The sequence below is a fragment of the Microcebus murinus genome, chromosome 6 (genome assembly GCF_040939455.1).
Source record: "Microcebus murinus isolate Inina chromosome 6, M.murinus_Inina_mat1.0, whole genome shotgun sequence".
Lineage (NCBI taxonomy): Eukaryota > Metazoa > Chordata > Mammalia > Primates > Cheirogaleidae > Microcebus > Microcebus murinus.
This window is the reverse complement of record NC_134109.1, coordinates 9567585-9585386: the sequence shown is the minus strand read 5'-3', so window position 1 is coordinate 9585386 and position 17802 is coordinate 9567585. Positions and strand designations below refer to the sequence as shown.

The 17802-nt window shown below is 48.2% G+C and overlaps 1 protein-coding gene and 1 long non-coding RNA gene across 2 annotated transcripts in view; one reads left to right on the top strand and one right to left on the bottom strand.

Moving 5' to 3' along the window:
• Window positions 1-319: 319 nt before the first annotated feature.
• Window positions 320-9222, bottom strand: LOC105885799 (uncharacterized). The gene is made up of 3 exons (XR_001160820.2): window positions 9005-9222; window positions 3312-3485; window positions 320-564 (listed from the first exon to the last, which is right to left on the bottom strand). It is a non-coding gene; the product is annotated as an uncharacterized LOC105885799 (long non-coding RNA).
• Window positions 9223-9342: 120 nt separating this feature from the next.
• Window positions 9343-17802, top strand: part of C6H14orf132 (chromosome 6 C14orf132 homolog) — a 38922-nt gene continuing 30462 nt past the window's right edge. The window contains exon 1 of the mRNA XM_012791040.2: window positions 9343-9573. Within this exon, the coding sequence (XP_012646494.1) occupies window positions 9547-9573 (27 nt within the window). The 5' untranslated portion in view covers window positions 9343-9546. The remainder of the gene's footprint in view (window positions 9574-17802) is intronic.

The window sequence follows — 17802 nt, the reverse complement described above, 5'->3', positions numbered from 1 at the left end:
ACATGCTTATTAGCCCGTGAGCTTGTTCATTCAGGAAACATTCCCAGAGCCCTCCATTTGAGCCCGGCCGTCTGCTAGATGCCCGCGTGTCTGGTGGGTAAACTAGAAACCATCCCACCTCGTACTCTGTGATCCTCGGATGCAGTTCTTCCAGCAGAACATTTGTTAAAACTAGAGCACACGTAAGCACGTGAGCAATCCCTGCACACCACGACACCCTCCCCGCCCCCCGCACTCTAACGAACCTCCCTTCTCCCCTCCCCCGCTCAGAGTGCCACTCAATGCCAAGGGCAGCACTCGGCACTCCTGCCATCCTCTCTCCAACACTCCACTCTTACAGATGAAAAAGCTCTGGCTCAGAAAGCCCAAGTAGCTCACCTGGTGCCATCAGCTACCAGGGGCAGAGCCCAGATGCAAACCCGAATCTTCAGTCTCCCAACACGAGCAGCTTTTGGCCACGCTTCAGGTCCTCGTCATCGCTGTTGAAACCCCTCGCAGCTCCGGCCGCCCCTTCCAGGCACACGGTACCCGCACAGCACATAGTAGGTGCTCAGAAAACATGTACTGAGTAGCCGGATTAAAGAACGAAATGGATGAATGAATTAAATAATTCTCCCTCCCTTTGTAATTATTTGTGTTTTTGCATCAGTCTGATTAAAATGTAGGAACCATGGCATGAAAGGCAGGTGGGCTTGGAATCACCTGGGTCTGGATTCACATCCTGGCTTTGCCCATGTTTGCTGAGTGACCTGAACAAGGTCAACCTCTCTGAGCCTGGTTTTTTTTTTTTTTTTTTGAGACAGAGTCTCACTCTGTTGCCCAGGCTAGAGTGAGTGCCGTGGCATCAGCCTAGCTCACAGCAACCTCAAACTCCTGGGCTCAAGCGATCCTTCTGCCTCAGCCTCCCGAGTAGCTGGGACTACAGGCATGCGCCACCATGCCCGGCTAATTTTTTCTATTTTCAGTTGTTTGGCTAATTTCTTTCTATTTATAGTAGTGACGGGGTCTCACTCTTGCTCAGGCTGGTCTCAAACTCCTGAGCTCAAACAAACCTCCTGCCTCGGCCGCCCAAAGTGCTAGGATTACAGGCGTGAGCCACCGCGCCCGGCCTCTGAGCCTGTGTTGTGTGGTTTAGAGGCGACATAACTCAGATGCGATGCTTGTGTGTGGCACAGCGTGAGGAGCTCAGGAAATTGAGTGCCAGCCGAGTTGAACCGAATTGAACTGCAGTTTCACAGCAGAGTGCTAGGCAGCCCCAGAGAAGGGGAGGTTTAATTTGGGTTGGGAGAAAGAGGCCAGGGCATTAAACTCACCCGGGGAACGTGTGGAATCCAGATTGCACAGCCCCGTTCCAGAGAATCTGGTTCGGGAAGAATCTGCATTTTAACGAGGTCCCCTGTGATCCAGTTACTAGCAGTCCCGGGTCACTTAGTGAATGGTCAGAAAAAATGTGCTTTATCGAGTGAGTGGGCAGAGGAGGGAGCACTGGGGCCAGGCCTCAAAGGACAGCAAGGTTTTCTGTTGTTTTGCTGCCCCTGCAGGCTCAAATTTTCCAGCCTGCTAAAGAGGGGTGGGTCCCGGCCGTGTCCAGCCCCGTGATGTGCCTGGAATAATTGATCAAGACTCTCAGCGAGACGCTCATGAAATCTTAACCCTTTCTAGACTCCCAGGAAGGGCAGGCAGTCACCTGAGGTCTCTCTAGCCCCCCTTCTCCATGTGGGTCCCAGATGAGGCGAGGTGACAAGGTCATGCCCCCTGCTGTGGCCTTCAGGCCAAGAGCCTTTAAGGAACAGAATGTTCCTTCTCGCTGGGTCTCAAGTTCTCCGCATGCATGAATTATGTATCTAGTGCTTGGCAAAACAACAGCCTGGAGACTGTTCCCGGAACCCAAAGTCACGTCCCCTCCCTCCATCCCCACGCCACACTGCCAGGACCGAGACCATGCAGGTGGCCGCCACCTGCGTCCCGGCTCCAGGGCACTTTCCTCTTGCCTCCAGCCCTCACCAGCTGCGTGGCCCGGTGAGGTCACCTCTCGGCTCCTGGCCTCAGGCGGGGACAGTCAGACCTCCCTCCTGACCGCTGGGAGCACGGCGGGAGAGAAAACGGAGGAGGCAGCCAGTGCAGGGCCTCGTGCACATCAAGGACTGTTACTCCTGACAGTGCTCCCTGCGCCCCTGTGTCCCCAGGGAGGTGACACTGGGCCCATAACGGTGTCACACGAGCAGTGCGCAACATGGAGCCTCAAGATTCACGGCGTTGACAGTGAGCAGCGAGCGAGTCTGCTCCGTGTCCGCGAGGAGACATGACCTGGCTCTCTCTAGGTCACTCCCTAAAACCACAATCCTGAATAACAGCCCCGGGAATAGAGCCACCAGAGCCTTGCGTTCTTGCCGTCCCCCGTAAGAATGTGCAGGGATGCTCAGGCCCCATGGCGGAGTGCCTCTCCCAGCAAGTAAATGGTTTTAAAATGAAGAAATGCTATGGAGAAAATAAAGTAAGGTGATGTGATAGAGAATGCGGGGGGGGGGGGGTACTTTAGCTGGAGTAATCAGGGAGGGCCTGCTGGAGGAGGCAGCTTTGGAAATGAAACCAGAACCATCAGAAGGAAGACCTAGAGAAAGAGCGTTCCGAGCAGAAGGAATAGCAGAGACTAATCCCCTGAGGGGAAACACACTTCACTTGGTGGGCCCCGTGGCACAGCAAGAAGCCCCGTAAGGCCATGGCACAGTGAATGGGAGGGTTGGCAGGCTGAGAATGGGTGTAAGGGAGACAGAAGGCTGAGGAGGACTCCTGGATCTTTGCCAATTTCCCCAAAGACCCTTAGCAAAGGCATCCTCTCTTCTGGGCAGACACAGCCCTTCGCCTGGGCACAGGGTTCGATGAGGGGGGCACGGCTGATCTGAAGCCCTTCCCACCTCTCTGCCAGGCACCCTTGTGCGGTGCGCAACCTCCGGAACTGTACACGGAGGACCTGGGTTGCACTACTTTCTTCCTGTGATGGAGCCAAGTGGAAGGGAGAAATCATAGCTCAGTGCTGGCCAGGTTAAATTTGAGATGCCATTAGCCGCCCAGGACGGGCTGCTGAGTAGACAGCTGTACAGAATGTGCCCCTATGAAGCTCAGGACAGGGGTCTGGGTGTCCTCCACGGATCATGTTACATGCCTGGATGAGGTCACTCATGCAGGGCATATAGAGAGGAGGAGGATCTTTCTAACATGCGCATCTGCCTGTGCAGGGCCTACCAGTCAGTGGGTGACACCAGCAAGGTACTTAGGAATCAAAATTTAAGGAGGCACTGAGTGTCACTAACCAGAAAATGCAGGGCTAGCACCTGAGAGTGAGTACCACCTTAAATCGTGTGTCTCCTTAAGTCTAGTCCCAGTCCTGGGTAATTGGGTGGAGACAGGAAGGTCATCACAACCAATGGTGCTGGTCCAATCAGGAAGGTCATTACAACCAATGGCGCTGGTCCAATCGGACATATCTGTGGGGCAGGGGAAAAAAAGAGCTTCAACCTTTAGTCCACACCATATATAAGAACAAAAATAGATCATAACCCTAAGCATAAAAGCTAAAACTATAAAACTTCCATGGAGAAAAAGGAGAAAATCATCATGACTTTGAGGCAGGCAAAGATTTCTTAGATAGGACACAAAAAACATGAATCATAAAAGAAAAAAAAAAAAGATCCATTGGATTTTACCCAAACTAAGAACTTATGTATACATGATAGAATACTAGTCACCTATTTGCAATAGCACGGATGAACCCGGAGGACGTTGTGCTAAGTGAATTACCCAGACTCAGAAAGAAAAATTCTGTATGATATCCCTTATACATGGAAACTGAAAAAAAAGAAAAGAAAATTTCTCATAGATTTTGCAATTAATAAAAAAAAGAAAAAGGAAATAAAAGAAAAATTGAGTACATAGAAACAGAGAGTAGAACAATTGTTACCAGGGGGAGAAGGGGGAGATGGGAAGAGGTAGGTGAAGAGTATAAAGTCACAGCTAAGCAGAATGAGTGAGTCCAGAGATCTAATGCACAACATGAGGATGGCAGTGAATAATATTGTAGGGTATACTGGTAATTTGCCAAAAGAGTAGATCGTAGGTACTCTTAACACAAAAAAAGGAAGGAAGGAAGGAAGGAAACTATATGAGATGATGAATATGTTAATTTGCTCGATTATAGCAATCATTTCACTATGTATATGTATAGTGAGATAAATATATCAAAACATCATGTTGTAGACCTTAAATATATACAGTAAAAAAGCCAGAAACAAACCAAATAAATCAATGAAAACTTAAAACATTTTTTTAAAAAATGTAAAATGTCACAGAGAAAATATTGCAGTGTATACGACTGATGTAGGACTTGTATTCAAAATGCATAAAGAACTCAATACTAAAACTTAATGCTAAGCCAATACTCAATACTAAAAAGACAAAAAATTCAAGTTTTTTAAAAGAGGCAAAAGATTTGAACAGACCATTCACAGAAGAAAATAAACAAATGGCCACTAAGCACAAGAATAGGTGCTGAACATCACCGGTTATCAGGGAAATGCAAATTTAAACCAGAATGAAATGTCACTTTACACCCACTAGGATGGTTTAAAAATAAAAAAAATTTAAAAATCAGCAGTGAAAATATCAAGTGCTGGCGAGAATGTGAGGCAACTGGAATTCTCATACACTGTTGGTGGGAGCATGACACGTACAAACACTTTGTAAAACAGACTCGCAGTTTCTTATAGGCATATAACTAGGCAAACAAAATATCTATACAAGACGTACACACAAATGTTCACGAACATTTAGTCGTAATAGCCAAAGATGCAGAAACAACCCCAAAGTCCATTCACTGGAGGATGCATAAACAAACTGTGGTCTACCCACACATCAGAACACGACACAGCAGTAAAAATGGAACCACCCATATAGACAACAATATAGATGAGCCTCAAAGACATCATGCTGAAAAAAAAAAAAAAAAGACATCATGCTGAACAAAAGGAGTTATCCAGAGAAAGTACATTCTGTGTGATCAATTTATAGACATCTTACCAAAAAGTGTATACAGACCACAAGTAAGCACTTGAAAAGGTGTTCAACACCATTAGCCACTAGGGAAATACAAACTAAAAACCACCATGAGATAGCATGACACACTTATCCGATTGGCTAAAGTAAATGACAATGCCCATATTTGTCAAAGTTGTCCAGAGAAACAGAACCAGTAGGATGTGTACAGATATAGAAGAGGAGATTTATTATGAAGAATCGGCTCGTGTAATTACGGGGAGCCTGAGAAGTGCCACAGGGCTGGAGACCCAGGAAAGCCAGCGCTATAATTCAGTGCAAGTCCCCTGACAACCAGGGGAGCACATGTTATATACAAATCCCAGTCCGAGAGCAGGACTAGTTGAGACGAGATGTCCCAGCTCAGGCAGGAAGGCATTAAAACAAGGCAAATTCCTTCTTCTGCTGCCTTTTTGTTCCATTCAAGCCCTCACTAGTTTCATGATGTCTTCCTACTTCGGAGAGGACAAACTGCTTTCCCAACTCCACTAATTCAAATGTTATCCTTGTCCAGAAACACCAACTGATACACACCCATAAATAATGCTTAATCTGGGCACTCCATAACAGGTGACAAATAAAATTAACCCTTACAACACAAAATGCTGGCAAGGATGTGAAGAAACCACTCCTACATTGCATGTGGAATGCAAAATGGTACAGCCACCGTGGAAAACAGCTTGGCAGTTTCTTCCAAAAGAAAAATGTAACTACCACATGACCCAGCGATTGAATTCCTGGACATTTATCCCAGAGAACTAAAGACATGCTTATGCAAAAACCTGTACATGAATATTTATAGCAGCTTGGTGCATGAGAGCTAGAGACGACCCAGACATCCCCAACAGGCGCATGGTTAAACAGACGATGGTATATCCATAAATGGAATACTACCTGGCAATGAAAAGGAACAAACTACTGATACAGGCAACAAACTGGATGGATCTCCAGAGAACTATGCTAAGTGAAAATCACCAATCCCAAAAGGGTATAAACTGCATGACTCTATTTTTGCAACATTCTGGAAATGACAAAATTATAGAAATGGAGAACAGGTTAGTGGCTGTCGTGGCTAAAGAGTGGCTGGGGCAGGAGGGAAGCAGGTCTGACTATAAAAAAGCAAACTGAGGGCTCCTCGGGGTGATGAATTTAAATGTCCTGTATCTTTGCCATGTCAATGCCAACATCCTGGTGCTGATATTATGTAATTTTGCAAGATGTAACCACTGGGGGAAACTGGGTAAAGGGTACATGAGATACATGAAATCCCTGTATTATTTCTTACAACTGCAATCTTCAATCATCTCAAAATGAAAATTTTAATTGGAAAGCACCATGAAATATTTCAGCCAAAGATTTGCAAGACCTTAGTATTCAAATATTAAAGAACAGCTAAATATGTAAAGAAATATACCTTGTTCTAGAAGAGAAATATTTTTTATCTTTAAGACATCAATTTTCTACAAAAAGAGTTAATATAATTGCGATCAAGTCCAGGTTATTTCGTGGAGCTGGCAAGGTAATTCTAAAATGTATCCAGGAGAGCAAAGAGGCAAGAGTAAGTAGCAAGGAAATTTCTAAAAAGGAACAGTGAGGAAACTTGCCCTACCATATGTCAATTAGTATGAAGCTATAGTATCTAAATCAGGATAGCATTAGTGTTGGAAATGAACAACTAATGGAACAGAGCAACCTAGAAACAGACCCTTACCTAGATGGACCTCTGATAAATTTGGTGTTTCAGATCAACAGCAAAGAGCTAGTCTGCCCAATAAAGGCCTGGGATAATGGAATATTCATATGGGAGAAATAAAATCGCTTCCTTACCCCACACTAAAAAAGAAAATCAGTTATAAAAGAGCTGAAATATGAAAAGAAACAATGTTTTAATTTGTACTAAAAAACTATAGGAAAGTATCCTTATGTTCTTAAATTGGGAAATGATTTCTTAAACAAGGACTAACTGCAAAGGAAAATGTTAATACATTTTGGCCAAATTAAAATTAAGAACCCCTGTTCATCAAAATATATAACAGAGTGAAATAAAATGTAGCAAGGAAAGAAGATATTTAAACACCTATAACCAACAAGATTAGTATCTAAAATATATAGGTACTTTTACAAAAAGTCAGTAAGAAAAAAAATCAATAACTGCATTTTTAAAAAGAGCACAAAAGACCTCGTGATAGGCATTTCTCATCAAAGGACATGGGACTGATCAACAGATGTATAGAAGATGCTTAATGTCATTAGTAATTATAGAAATAAGGATTAAATTCAAATGAAACACATTTTATTGTATTTGCAAAAATTTTAAAATCTAACAGCACAAAGTGTTGTGAAAATGTGGAGCCCTGCATGCTATAGGTAGGACAGTAAAATGGATAAAACCTCTGGGAAACAGGAAATTGGAAAGCAATGAGCATCATTTAGTGAAAACGCAGATGAGCTGACCACACATGGCCCTACAGGTCCATCCCTAGCATATTTCCTGAGAGCCCCTTGTACCTGTGGATTGGGAGACACGTTTGAGAACATTCATAGCAACAGTGTTTGCTGCAGCAGAAAACCTGGAAATGACCAAAATATCCATCAAAGACCTAATGCATCGATACACTATGATATAGACATGCACATGGGACATTGTATAGCAGGGAAAAACAGCACACTTCAGCTACACAAAGAACGCTGAACAAAAAAGGGTAGGGGAAGTTACCAAAGTGCAATTTTATTTTATAAAGATTTGAAACAGGTAACCTATAAAGGCAAAATTCTAAAGAAAAAGCAAGAGAACAATGAACATGACAACTTAGGACGGAGGTGACCCTGGAGAGGGAGCAGGAAAGAGATGCCTTTAGAGAGACACACACCAGGATTTGAAGATCACTGCTCGTTGTTCTAGTTCTTAAACTGCAAGGGGTTTTATTATTCTTTAAATTGTACATACACAACATACATGCCCTTTTGTACAGATGAGACTTCCAGATAAAAGTATGTCATATTTTTACAGCCAACAAGGAGCCATGGAAGGTCCCAAGCAGGCTGATTGGCCACTGGACACAGGAAGGATGGGACGGAGGGAGGCAGCTCTTGCCAAGGGCGGTGTGGGCAGGCTGGGCTAGGCTGTGGGCGGCAGGGTGATGGGTGTGGAGGCACAGGAGTGGCTGAGGCCAGGGAGGGGAGGGAGGGCCAAGGGACTGGAAGGTTTCAAGACTCAGGAAGGAAGGGAGGCAAGCAAGATGAGAAAGGAGAAAGGTGAGAAGAAAGAAGCAAGGAAGAAAAAGGAGCAAAAGACAGAAAGAAAGAAGGGGACAGAGAGGAGGAAAGAGAAAGAAAGGGAGAAGAAAAAAATCCAGGGAAGATAGACATCTTGAAAACCCTCTGTGAGCCAGGGAGGTCCTGGTCCCGTTCCCACAGCCCCTGCTGGGACCCCAGCTGCTGGGTGACCTTGAATAAACCCATCCATATCTCTGTGCCACACCTTCCTTGCCTGTGACAAAGCCTGGGAGTCCTGGGCTACAATAGGCCCCTTTGGGCACCTCTGCTGTTCTCATTTTAGCTATGGCATCTGCATGGTTTGGGATACTTGTTTGAGGTAAGAGAAAGTCATAACAGAGCCACAGAGTACCAGTCGTGCACGTCGCGCACTGTGCAATCATAGAAGAGGACTTTCACAGGCTGGTCTCCATTACACCATTAGCGATGTTAGTGCTCACATTTATTGAGGACACCCACATGTTATCTCATTTAATTCCTGGGTTTTGTTACCCTTATTTTACATAATAAGAAATCTCGGCTCAAAGAGACACTAACTTGCACAGCAAAGTAGAGCTAGGATTTAAACCCCGTTCTGCCAGTTCCAGAGGCGGGAGCACCCTCACTCTGGGAGTACAGTTGGCATGGAGAGCCCGCTCACCCTGATCCTGGTCCCCAGCCGCCCGGGCAAGGCATGGAGCCTCAGGAAAGCGCTGCCCACGGCCCCCGGCGCGCTCAGCTCAGCGGCATGCGTCGGACGCCAACAGAGCTGCACCTGGGTTCCAGGCTGCTTCTGTCACCAACCAGCTGAGCGACCTCGGGCCTCAGTTTCCCCCGGCAGGCAGCCCACACAGGGAGATGACTGTGAGCGCTCAGCGGTTCTCGCTGGCCCCGCCCCGGGGGCGGGACTGGGAGTGGTCACGTGGAGGGGCGCCCCGTCCCCCGAGCCCCGCCCCGCCCCGCCCCGCGCTCGGGGCCCTCCGCCCAGTCTGTGTCTGGAGCCCCGGGCCCCGAGCAGCCGCAGGGCGCCGTGCAGGCTCGGGACGCACTGCCACGCCAGGGCTGGTGAGGTGGCCGCCACCGCCACAGGGGCCCGGGCGCGCCTGCTCACTGCTCGGCCCGCTCCCGGGCAGCCGTGCAGGTGGCTGGACCAGCAGCAGCAGCAGCAGCGAGGACTCGAGCGCGGGCGGCGGCAGCGACACCATGGATCTCTCCTTTATGGCTGCGCAGGTAACGGGCACTTTCGCCACGCGCCCTGGGCCGCCAAGTTTGGGGAGATTCGGGGCCGCGGTCTTTCCCTCCCCGCGGACTGCGCGCACCCGGAGGGCTCCGGCTGGGCAGCGGCGCCCGCCCGGGATCCTGTCCTGGTCCTTTGTCCCAAGCCGGGCACCCCCACCTGGTGCGCGCGTCGGGGGCACCAGGGTGGGGCCGGCGGTGCACCCTTCGCGCCCGCAGCTTGAGCTCTTCCCACCCGGGGTGCAGGGAGGCTGCGAGGAGCCTGGGCGCCCGAGTCGCCCCCTCCCGGCCCATCCCCCACCGGACATCCCCCTTCCTGTGTCCCGGGGCCCTCCGAGGCCGGGGCAGCCCAGACCCGCGTGGACACGGCGGGGTGGACATCCCAGCTCTTCTACGCTGTTTCCCTCAGGCGCCGGTAATTTGTCACTTGCAACCTGGGACGCCCCCGACCACTTTTCTGCCCTGTGGGTGGGGACCATAGCCCCTGCCGCCGGAGGAAAGCGGGAAGCCCCGCGTTGTGTGACAGGCCGAGCATCGAAGTGCAGTGGCCGTTTTATCCCTGTTCGCTTTGTGCCGAGGCTAACTAGCCAGCAGTTCCCTGCGCGGCCACAACCCTTCCCTCCACGCGAACAGGCTCCATGGCAGGAAAAGCAAATGACCTCTCACCGCTTGGTTTTTGTTCCACAACAATCCCCTGGAGTTCTGGGCTTGCATGGTCGTTGTGTTCCTGTGCCTTGACTCTCTTGAGCCAGAACGAAGACGAGCACCCAATTTCTCATGCTTTGGTGGCCCTTGGGAAGACCCAGTGCTCACACAGCCTGGCTCTAGGCAAGAGCTGCGTTTGGTTTGGGAGAATAAGTCCCAGGGCACCAAATTCAGACCTTGCACCTTCTCTGGTTATGTGGGTCGCTTATGTTGGGGGCGGAGAGGTAAGGGGGGCCACCCAGGCTCCCTTCTGTCTCCTGGGTGTATAGCAGGGACCCCACTTGCTGCTGTTTTCTTTCACATGGAATGAAGTTTGAGGGGACATTTTCCTCTTCCCCAGACTTCACCAGTGGTGGAAGCCTGTTTAAAAAGTAACAGCAAAATCCAGACTGTGTGTGGGCATCGAGTCCCCAACCAGAGGCATAAAAGGATGCAGAACCCTCAGGTTGGCTCCAAGGAACCCAGATCCCAGCTCTTTGGCGGCCTCCCAACAAGTTGTCAACAATGCTAATTGCTCGCTGAGTGTTTCGGGCCCTTTTTTTGCCTGATTTTCCATCGCCTGTTTCTAGACCCACGCTTATAAATTTTGCCGTGCAGACACCATTTTCAGTGGCCGCATGATAACTGCGGAGGCTTTCCAGAATTTGTTTCTAGAGGGGAGAAGAGTGCACACAATGTCTGTCTCTGCCTCCCCCCTCTGGATCCCGCTGAAATACTGGAGTTTCCATGGTTACAAGATAAATTGATCATTGCTAACCCTGGGGCTGTCTGGAGCGTCAGGAGTTGCTATGGTAACTCAACAAAATAAACAGGGCTTTGGCAGAGCCTGCACAGAGACTGGGTTCCTATTTTTCTCTTTTGTTTACAATCCAAATTCCACCTGGTCAGTATATTCCCCTTGACAGATGTTTGGCATTGGCTACATGCTCAGTGCTGTGCTAACTGCAAGGAACAGACACATGAAGTACCACACGAGGGGAGCAGGTGCTGAGGTCTGCTGAGCACCTAGTACACCTCCTGTGTGTGCTAGACGCTGGGCACTTGGCGCTTTGTTACAGGAAACCCTTACAAGTCTATGACATAGGTCCAGTTTTGGATACTAAACTTCAGCGAGATTAAATAACATGCCCAAGGACATGCCATTAGTAAGGAGAACTGGGTTTTTCCGATCCGGGCCTGAGTATTTTTCCACCTTACTGTTTCATCCTGAGAAAGACACAGTACAAGGGACAGGACAGACATGGTTTGAAATGGTCCATCTCCCTCTGACCCCCGGCTCCCCCGGGGAGGCGGTCCTGCTGTTGTGCCTCTCGCCCAGTGCGTTGCTTTCTGGGGTTGGGTCTGTCCCACTCCCCCCGCCCCCATGATGGTGGGAACTGTCACTCCTTTATCTGCAGCACTTAGCAGTGCTTGGCCAGAGTGAGTGCTAAGCGCCTGCTCTGGGTGTGCACAGGGACCACCAGGTGTGTGTGGCAGTCACTGCCCCCCACCACAGTCTTTCTCTCAGCAGGGGGCAGCTCCCAGAGAAGTGTTAGTGGCTCCACCACTCGTTCAGCAAGTGTTGAGTACCTGCCCGTGCCAAGCTCCGTGCGTGGCCCGCACTGGGACAGGGATGCAGGGGGACAAAGGTGAAAGGGATGTAGATTTTTCCTCTGGGTGCTTTAGAGAATTGGAGAAATGATGGCCCAGGCCAAGGCCAGTGAGGGGAATGGCTCAAGTGCTGGGCTGGGCAAGGTACTTGGCACTTGGTAGGTCCTCAACAAGTACTTTTTGGGTGATTGGATGAGGACGAGGCAAGATGTATATTCACGGGAAAGACAGTGGATGCGAGGTGTCAGGTGCCCTCCCCATCAACACCTGTCAGTGTCGGGACTTTGAGAACGAGGGCTCTAGATGGATTGGAACTACAGCAGATTCCCCCTGTTGGCTCTGGGAGTAAGGGTGTTCTAGGCGGATCGGCATGGAGGTGGGCAGCCCAGAGTCCTTCAGAGAGCTGGAGGGTCGGGGACACAGGAGGGCTGAGAGGGAGAGGCCAGGGCCAGGTTGGAGAAGGTGCTGACTGCTGGGTGAGAAGCTCCCATGTCATCAGTAGGCAGTGGGAGCCATTGCAGGTTATTGAGCAGGGGAGTGGCACGTATATTAGCAGTTGAAACGGTGGCTTGGGAAGGCCTGGCCCCGTAGAGGGTAGAAGCTGGAGGACAGGAGGGGCCGGGAGAGCACTCCAGCGTGATTAACTGACTGGGTGAATGAAACCAGATCCACAGGATTCCAAAGCCCAAGCTGCTTCTCCCTCCCCACGTCCTTAAATGTGATTCCTGTTTTAGTCTTAAGACCCATACAGCGCATAAACCGTTCTAGAAAGGTTTCCTCTCAGAAGCCAAGCATTAGAAAGGCACCCCTCGTGGATGTACGTAGCGGACACCAGTTATTGGCGAGCCCTCCTGCACAGAGGTGCCCTCCCTGGCACTGCACACGAGGCTGCTTGCACAGCGTGGGACAGGGTGTACCCTCCTGGTGTGAAGATGCAGCTGGCGGACCCCTCCTCGCCCCAGAGCCTGGAGGCTCCCAGCTGCCCTTCCCCCACCCGGGAGGCACCCTCCCTCCCCCCCCCATGGAGACCCTTGAGGCTGTGAACAGTGAATGGGGCATTGTTTCTCTATGGCCAGAAGTGGGGGGTGGGGGGGAAGGGCCACCCAGACCCCCTGGGAGGCTGGAGAGAGGGGGAGGATCACAGATGTAAAACTGAACCCCAAATCCTTGTGTCACTGTTGGGGTAGCTCCAAAGACAGCCACCTCCCCTCCCTCCTGCACTCTCGTACTGCGCTCCCCACCAGCAAGAGCTGTGGTGGGAGTCCCCTCCCCTAATGACCTCATCTTAACTTGATCACATCTTCGGAGACTTTATTTCCAAATAAGGACACATTTAAAGGTACCAAGGGTTAGAACTTCATCGCATCTTTCGAGGGGACACAATTCAACCCATAACGGGGTCCGAAGACCCATAAAGGATGGGGATCGCGGCCCCTGCGCTAGCGGCCGCTGGGCTTAGAGAGGCGGTGATCCGATCACTTCCGGAAACCTTGGTTTCGTCATCTGTGGGATGGGGACAAAACTGCCTTCGTCGTGGAACTGTTGGTTTGGTCATTAGTCAAACCTTTCCTGTGTGCCGGGCCCTCGCTGCGTGGCGTGCTGGGGGAAGGGGGTGTGCCACAGGCCCTGCGGGCGACACGTGAGAGAGAGGGTGGGAAGGCTTCTGGAGGTTTGTCCGGAGCTGGGTTTGAAGGGTGCGTGGCTGCCGTGCAGACGTAAGAGTAAGGGAACCGCGTGCACAGAGGCGAGGGGCTTGAAACAGCGTCTGCTGTTGGGGTGGGAGATGCAAGTCGCCATTTGGCTGGAGCAGAGGAGGCAGGTGGCGAGGCAGAGGGGGATGAGGCCAGGGAGCCTGAGGCCGGCGGGTGACCTCAAAAAGTGGAGCAGGATGTGGTGGGGTCTAGGGGGCCCTGGAGAGCCGGGACTGGCCTGGAGGGTCCCCTGAACTCCAGTCCCTTTCTTGTGCCCTGCAGACATGCCGGCCTAGGGCTGCAGGTGCTTCTGGGTTTTCAGAAAAGCTGAGATTCTGATTTTCACACACAGTCTGGATTTTTTTTTCATGTTAGAAACTAATTAGAAATGTTTAACAAACCATCCGACCATGATGTGGACTGTCGCAGTTACTTACTGCTTATTATTTCAGTTACTTAGTGGCTTAAAGCAATAATTGATTTTGCTCGTGATTTTGTGGGACCAGAATTCAGGAAGGAATCGGCTAGACGGCTTGTTTTTGCTCCAGTGGCATCAGCTGGTGCAGCCAGGGCTGGAGTTTAGGCTTCCAGTGTGAGGCTTCCTCACACTCTCCAATTGGGATTTCATCCTGCAAGGGTTTCTTCGGGCGTCTTGGGCTTCCTCCCAGTATGGCGGTCTCAGGGGCACTGCACTTCCTGTATGACACTAGCTTCCCCCAGAGCCAACGGTCCCAGGTGCAAGCTGCAGGCTTCTTAGGACCTAGCCCCGGATGTCCCAGAATGTCACCAACAGTACATTCTCTCTGTCAAGAAACTCCTAAGGCCAGCCCAGATAAGGGAGGGGAGTCAGATTCCAGCTCTTGGTGTGGGGGGCAGCGTGCACCTCCAGGAGGGAGGGCTGGTGTGGACAGTGGCCATGTTTGGAGACTGGCTGCTATCTGGACCAATCAGAACAGGTGTGTGGGCTGGGTTCATGCTGGGGCTGCTGGTGTGCTATCTCTAGACTGGGCAGATGTGGTGTAAAGGTTGGAAAAACCTTGTATCCTGTAACCTCTCCTGTAGCCCAGGAGAGAAGGAGGTAGGCCATGACTTCATTAGGCTGAACTATATGAAATTGCTGATATTTGACCAATTTTGACCTGCAAAATGGCAGTTTCCTTTGGTTCAACATCATATCAAGATCTGAGAAGTATTTCTGGGCTTGAAGAGCTGGGAATAGCTCCCCTTCTCCCCTCAGCCCACCTCTCAGAACCTTGGCCTTGCTAGGTGGGAGGACACAGTCACACCTGGAACACCGTGTTAACACTGGGACTGTCCTTCTGGAAGGTGCTGTGTATGAGTGTGCTCACAGCTGAGCAACCAATAAATCCCCCGCCAGCCCTTCCCATCTCCCAACTCCCAGACCTGAGAGACTCACAGTTAATTTGCATTTTTTTTTAATTTCAGCATATTATGGGGGTACAGATTATAAGGTTTCAATAAATGCCCATTTCCCCCCCTCCCCCCAAAAGTCTGAGTCTCCATCATGACCATCCCCCAGATGGTGCACATCTCACTCATTATGTATGTATATACCTGCCCCCCTCCCCCCTCCCACCTGCCCAATACCCTATTACTGTAGTACCTATGTGTCCATTTAGGTGCTACTCAGTTAATACCAGTATCATCATTAAAATACAAATTGCCTATTATCTCAAATGTTTTCAACCAAAGGGCCTGTGTCATTGTGCTTCCAATTCCCATTGCAGATATTTAAATATTTTATCATTCTAATTAGATTTGCTTCAGCAGAGGGTATAAGGCTACATTTTTGCAGGGGTGTAATGAGCAATTAAGGAAGAAGTAAAAATCCTGGTGATTTTTGTAGACCACATTTCTAGATAGTGTTTTAAGGTGCCAGACTTGAAACAATGGAATCTCACAGAGCTAAGAGTACCCAGGCGTCTGGAGGTGGATTGTAAGTCTCCAATTAACTGCTCAAGGGATTATGGAGGCCCTGCTATGCACTCTGTCCTCCTCTGAGACCCCTGCCGTTTAACAAATGCGTTTGGGGTACCAAGCAAGCCCCTTATTTAACAATACACAACATCTCACCACATCCTTGCAATGGCCCCATGGAATCGGCACTTTCAGGTCCATTTTACAGGTGAGTAAACTGAGGCTTAGGCTGGCAAAGTCCTTTGCACAGCTCTCTGTGCCACTTGAGGCTATTCTTTAAAGACTTTTTGTTTTTGCTTTCTTTTAGACAATTTTTAGGTTCACAGAAAAATGGAGAGGAGATTTCCCGTAGACCCTCCATCCCCACACATACACAGCTCTCCCACCGCCAGCATCCCCACCAGAGTGGCACGTTTGCTGTGACTGATGAACCCACATGGACACGTCATTGTCACCCGAAGTCGGTAGTTTACATTAGGGTTCACTCTGGGTGTCGGACATTCTGTGGGCTTAGACAAACGTCTAATGATGTGTCCACCATAGGGTATTGTCACTGCCCCCAAAGTCCCCTGTGCACCGTCTGTTTATCTTTTCCTGCCCTCCACCCCTGGCAATTACTGATCTTCTTACTGTCTCCATAGTTTTGCCTCTTCCAGAGTGTCATGTAATTAGTATCATACAATATGTATAGCCTTTCCAGATTGGCTTCTTTCACTTAGTAATATGCACTGAAGTTTCCTCCAAGTTTTTTCAGGGTTTGATGGCTCATTTCTTTTTACTGCTGAATAATGTTCCATTATTTAGCTGTACCACAGTTTATTAATCCATTCACTTACTGTAGGACATCCTGGTTGCTTCCAAGTTTTGACAGTTATGAATAAAGCTGCTATAAACATCTGTTTTGCAGGTTTTTATGGGGATGTAAGTTTCCAAGAGCCTATTTTAAAATCCAGTCTGACAACCACTGCTTTTTAATTGGAGTGTTTAAACCATTTACATTTAATGTGATTATTAATATGATTGGATTTAAATCTACTACCTTCTATATTTGTTTTCTGTTTTTCCCGCCTGTTCTTTGTTCTCTTTTTTCCTCTTTTCTGCCACATTTTGGGTTAATTGAGAAATTTTTACTTTTCCATGTTATCTCCACTGCTGGCTTATTAAACACAACTCTTTTGTTGTTTTAGTGGCAGCTTTAGTATTTAAAGGTTAGATCTTTAACTTATCACATCCTGTCTGCTAGTGATATTATACCACCGCACATAGAGTAAGAACTTTACAACAGTATACTTCTATGTCTCCCCTCTCAGTTTTTGTGCTATTGTTGTTACCTGTTTTACCTGTACGTATGTTATAGACCTCACACTACATTGTTATTATTTTTGTTTAAAGTCAGTTTTCTTGTAAATGATTTAAATAGTAAGAAAAAAATCTCTTGTATTTTCTCATGCAGTTATTATTTCCAGCGCCCTTCAATCCATTGTGTAGATCCGTATTTCTATACGGTATCATTTTCCTTCTGCCTGAAAGACTTCAACATTTCTAGTAATAATACAGAAGTGCCAGTGATGTATTCTTTCATCTTTTGTATGTTTGGGGGAAAAAAGGCTTTTTTTCTTTCGCTTTCATTTTTGAACAGTATTTTTTTACGGGGCATAGAATTCTAAGTTGACAGTTTGTTTAAAGATATCTTCTGGCTTCCAGTGAGAAGTCTACTGCCATCCTTATTTTGTTCTCTGAACATAATGTGTCCTTTTGCCCTCTGGCTGCTTTTAAGATTTTCTCTTTATCACTGGCTTTGAGCAGTTTGATTATGTTGTACCTTGGTGTCATTTCTTCAAGCTTCTTGTGCTTGGAGTTTGGAGAGCATTTTGCGTTCATGAGTTTATTCTTTGTATCACATTTGGAAATTTTTCTGCTATTATTTCTTTACATTGTTTTTCTGTTCCCCTTTCTTTCTCCTCTCCTTTTGAGATTCCATATATATATATATATATTAGGAGGCTTGAAGTTGTTTCACTGTTCATTTTTTTGGCATTTTCTGTTTATGTTTCATTTAAATAATTAGTATTATCATGTTATCAAGTTCACTAGGTTTTCTTCTGCAATATCTAATCTAGTAATCCCATCCATTGTATTTTTAACCTTAGACATTATAGTTTTCATCTCTAGAAGCTAATTTGGGTCTTTTAGAAAAATATTTCTGTTCCATTCTCTCTTTAATATGTTCTGTCTTTCCTCTAGCTTTTTGAACATATGGAGTATAGTTATAACAACCGTTTTAATGTCTTCATCTACT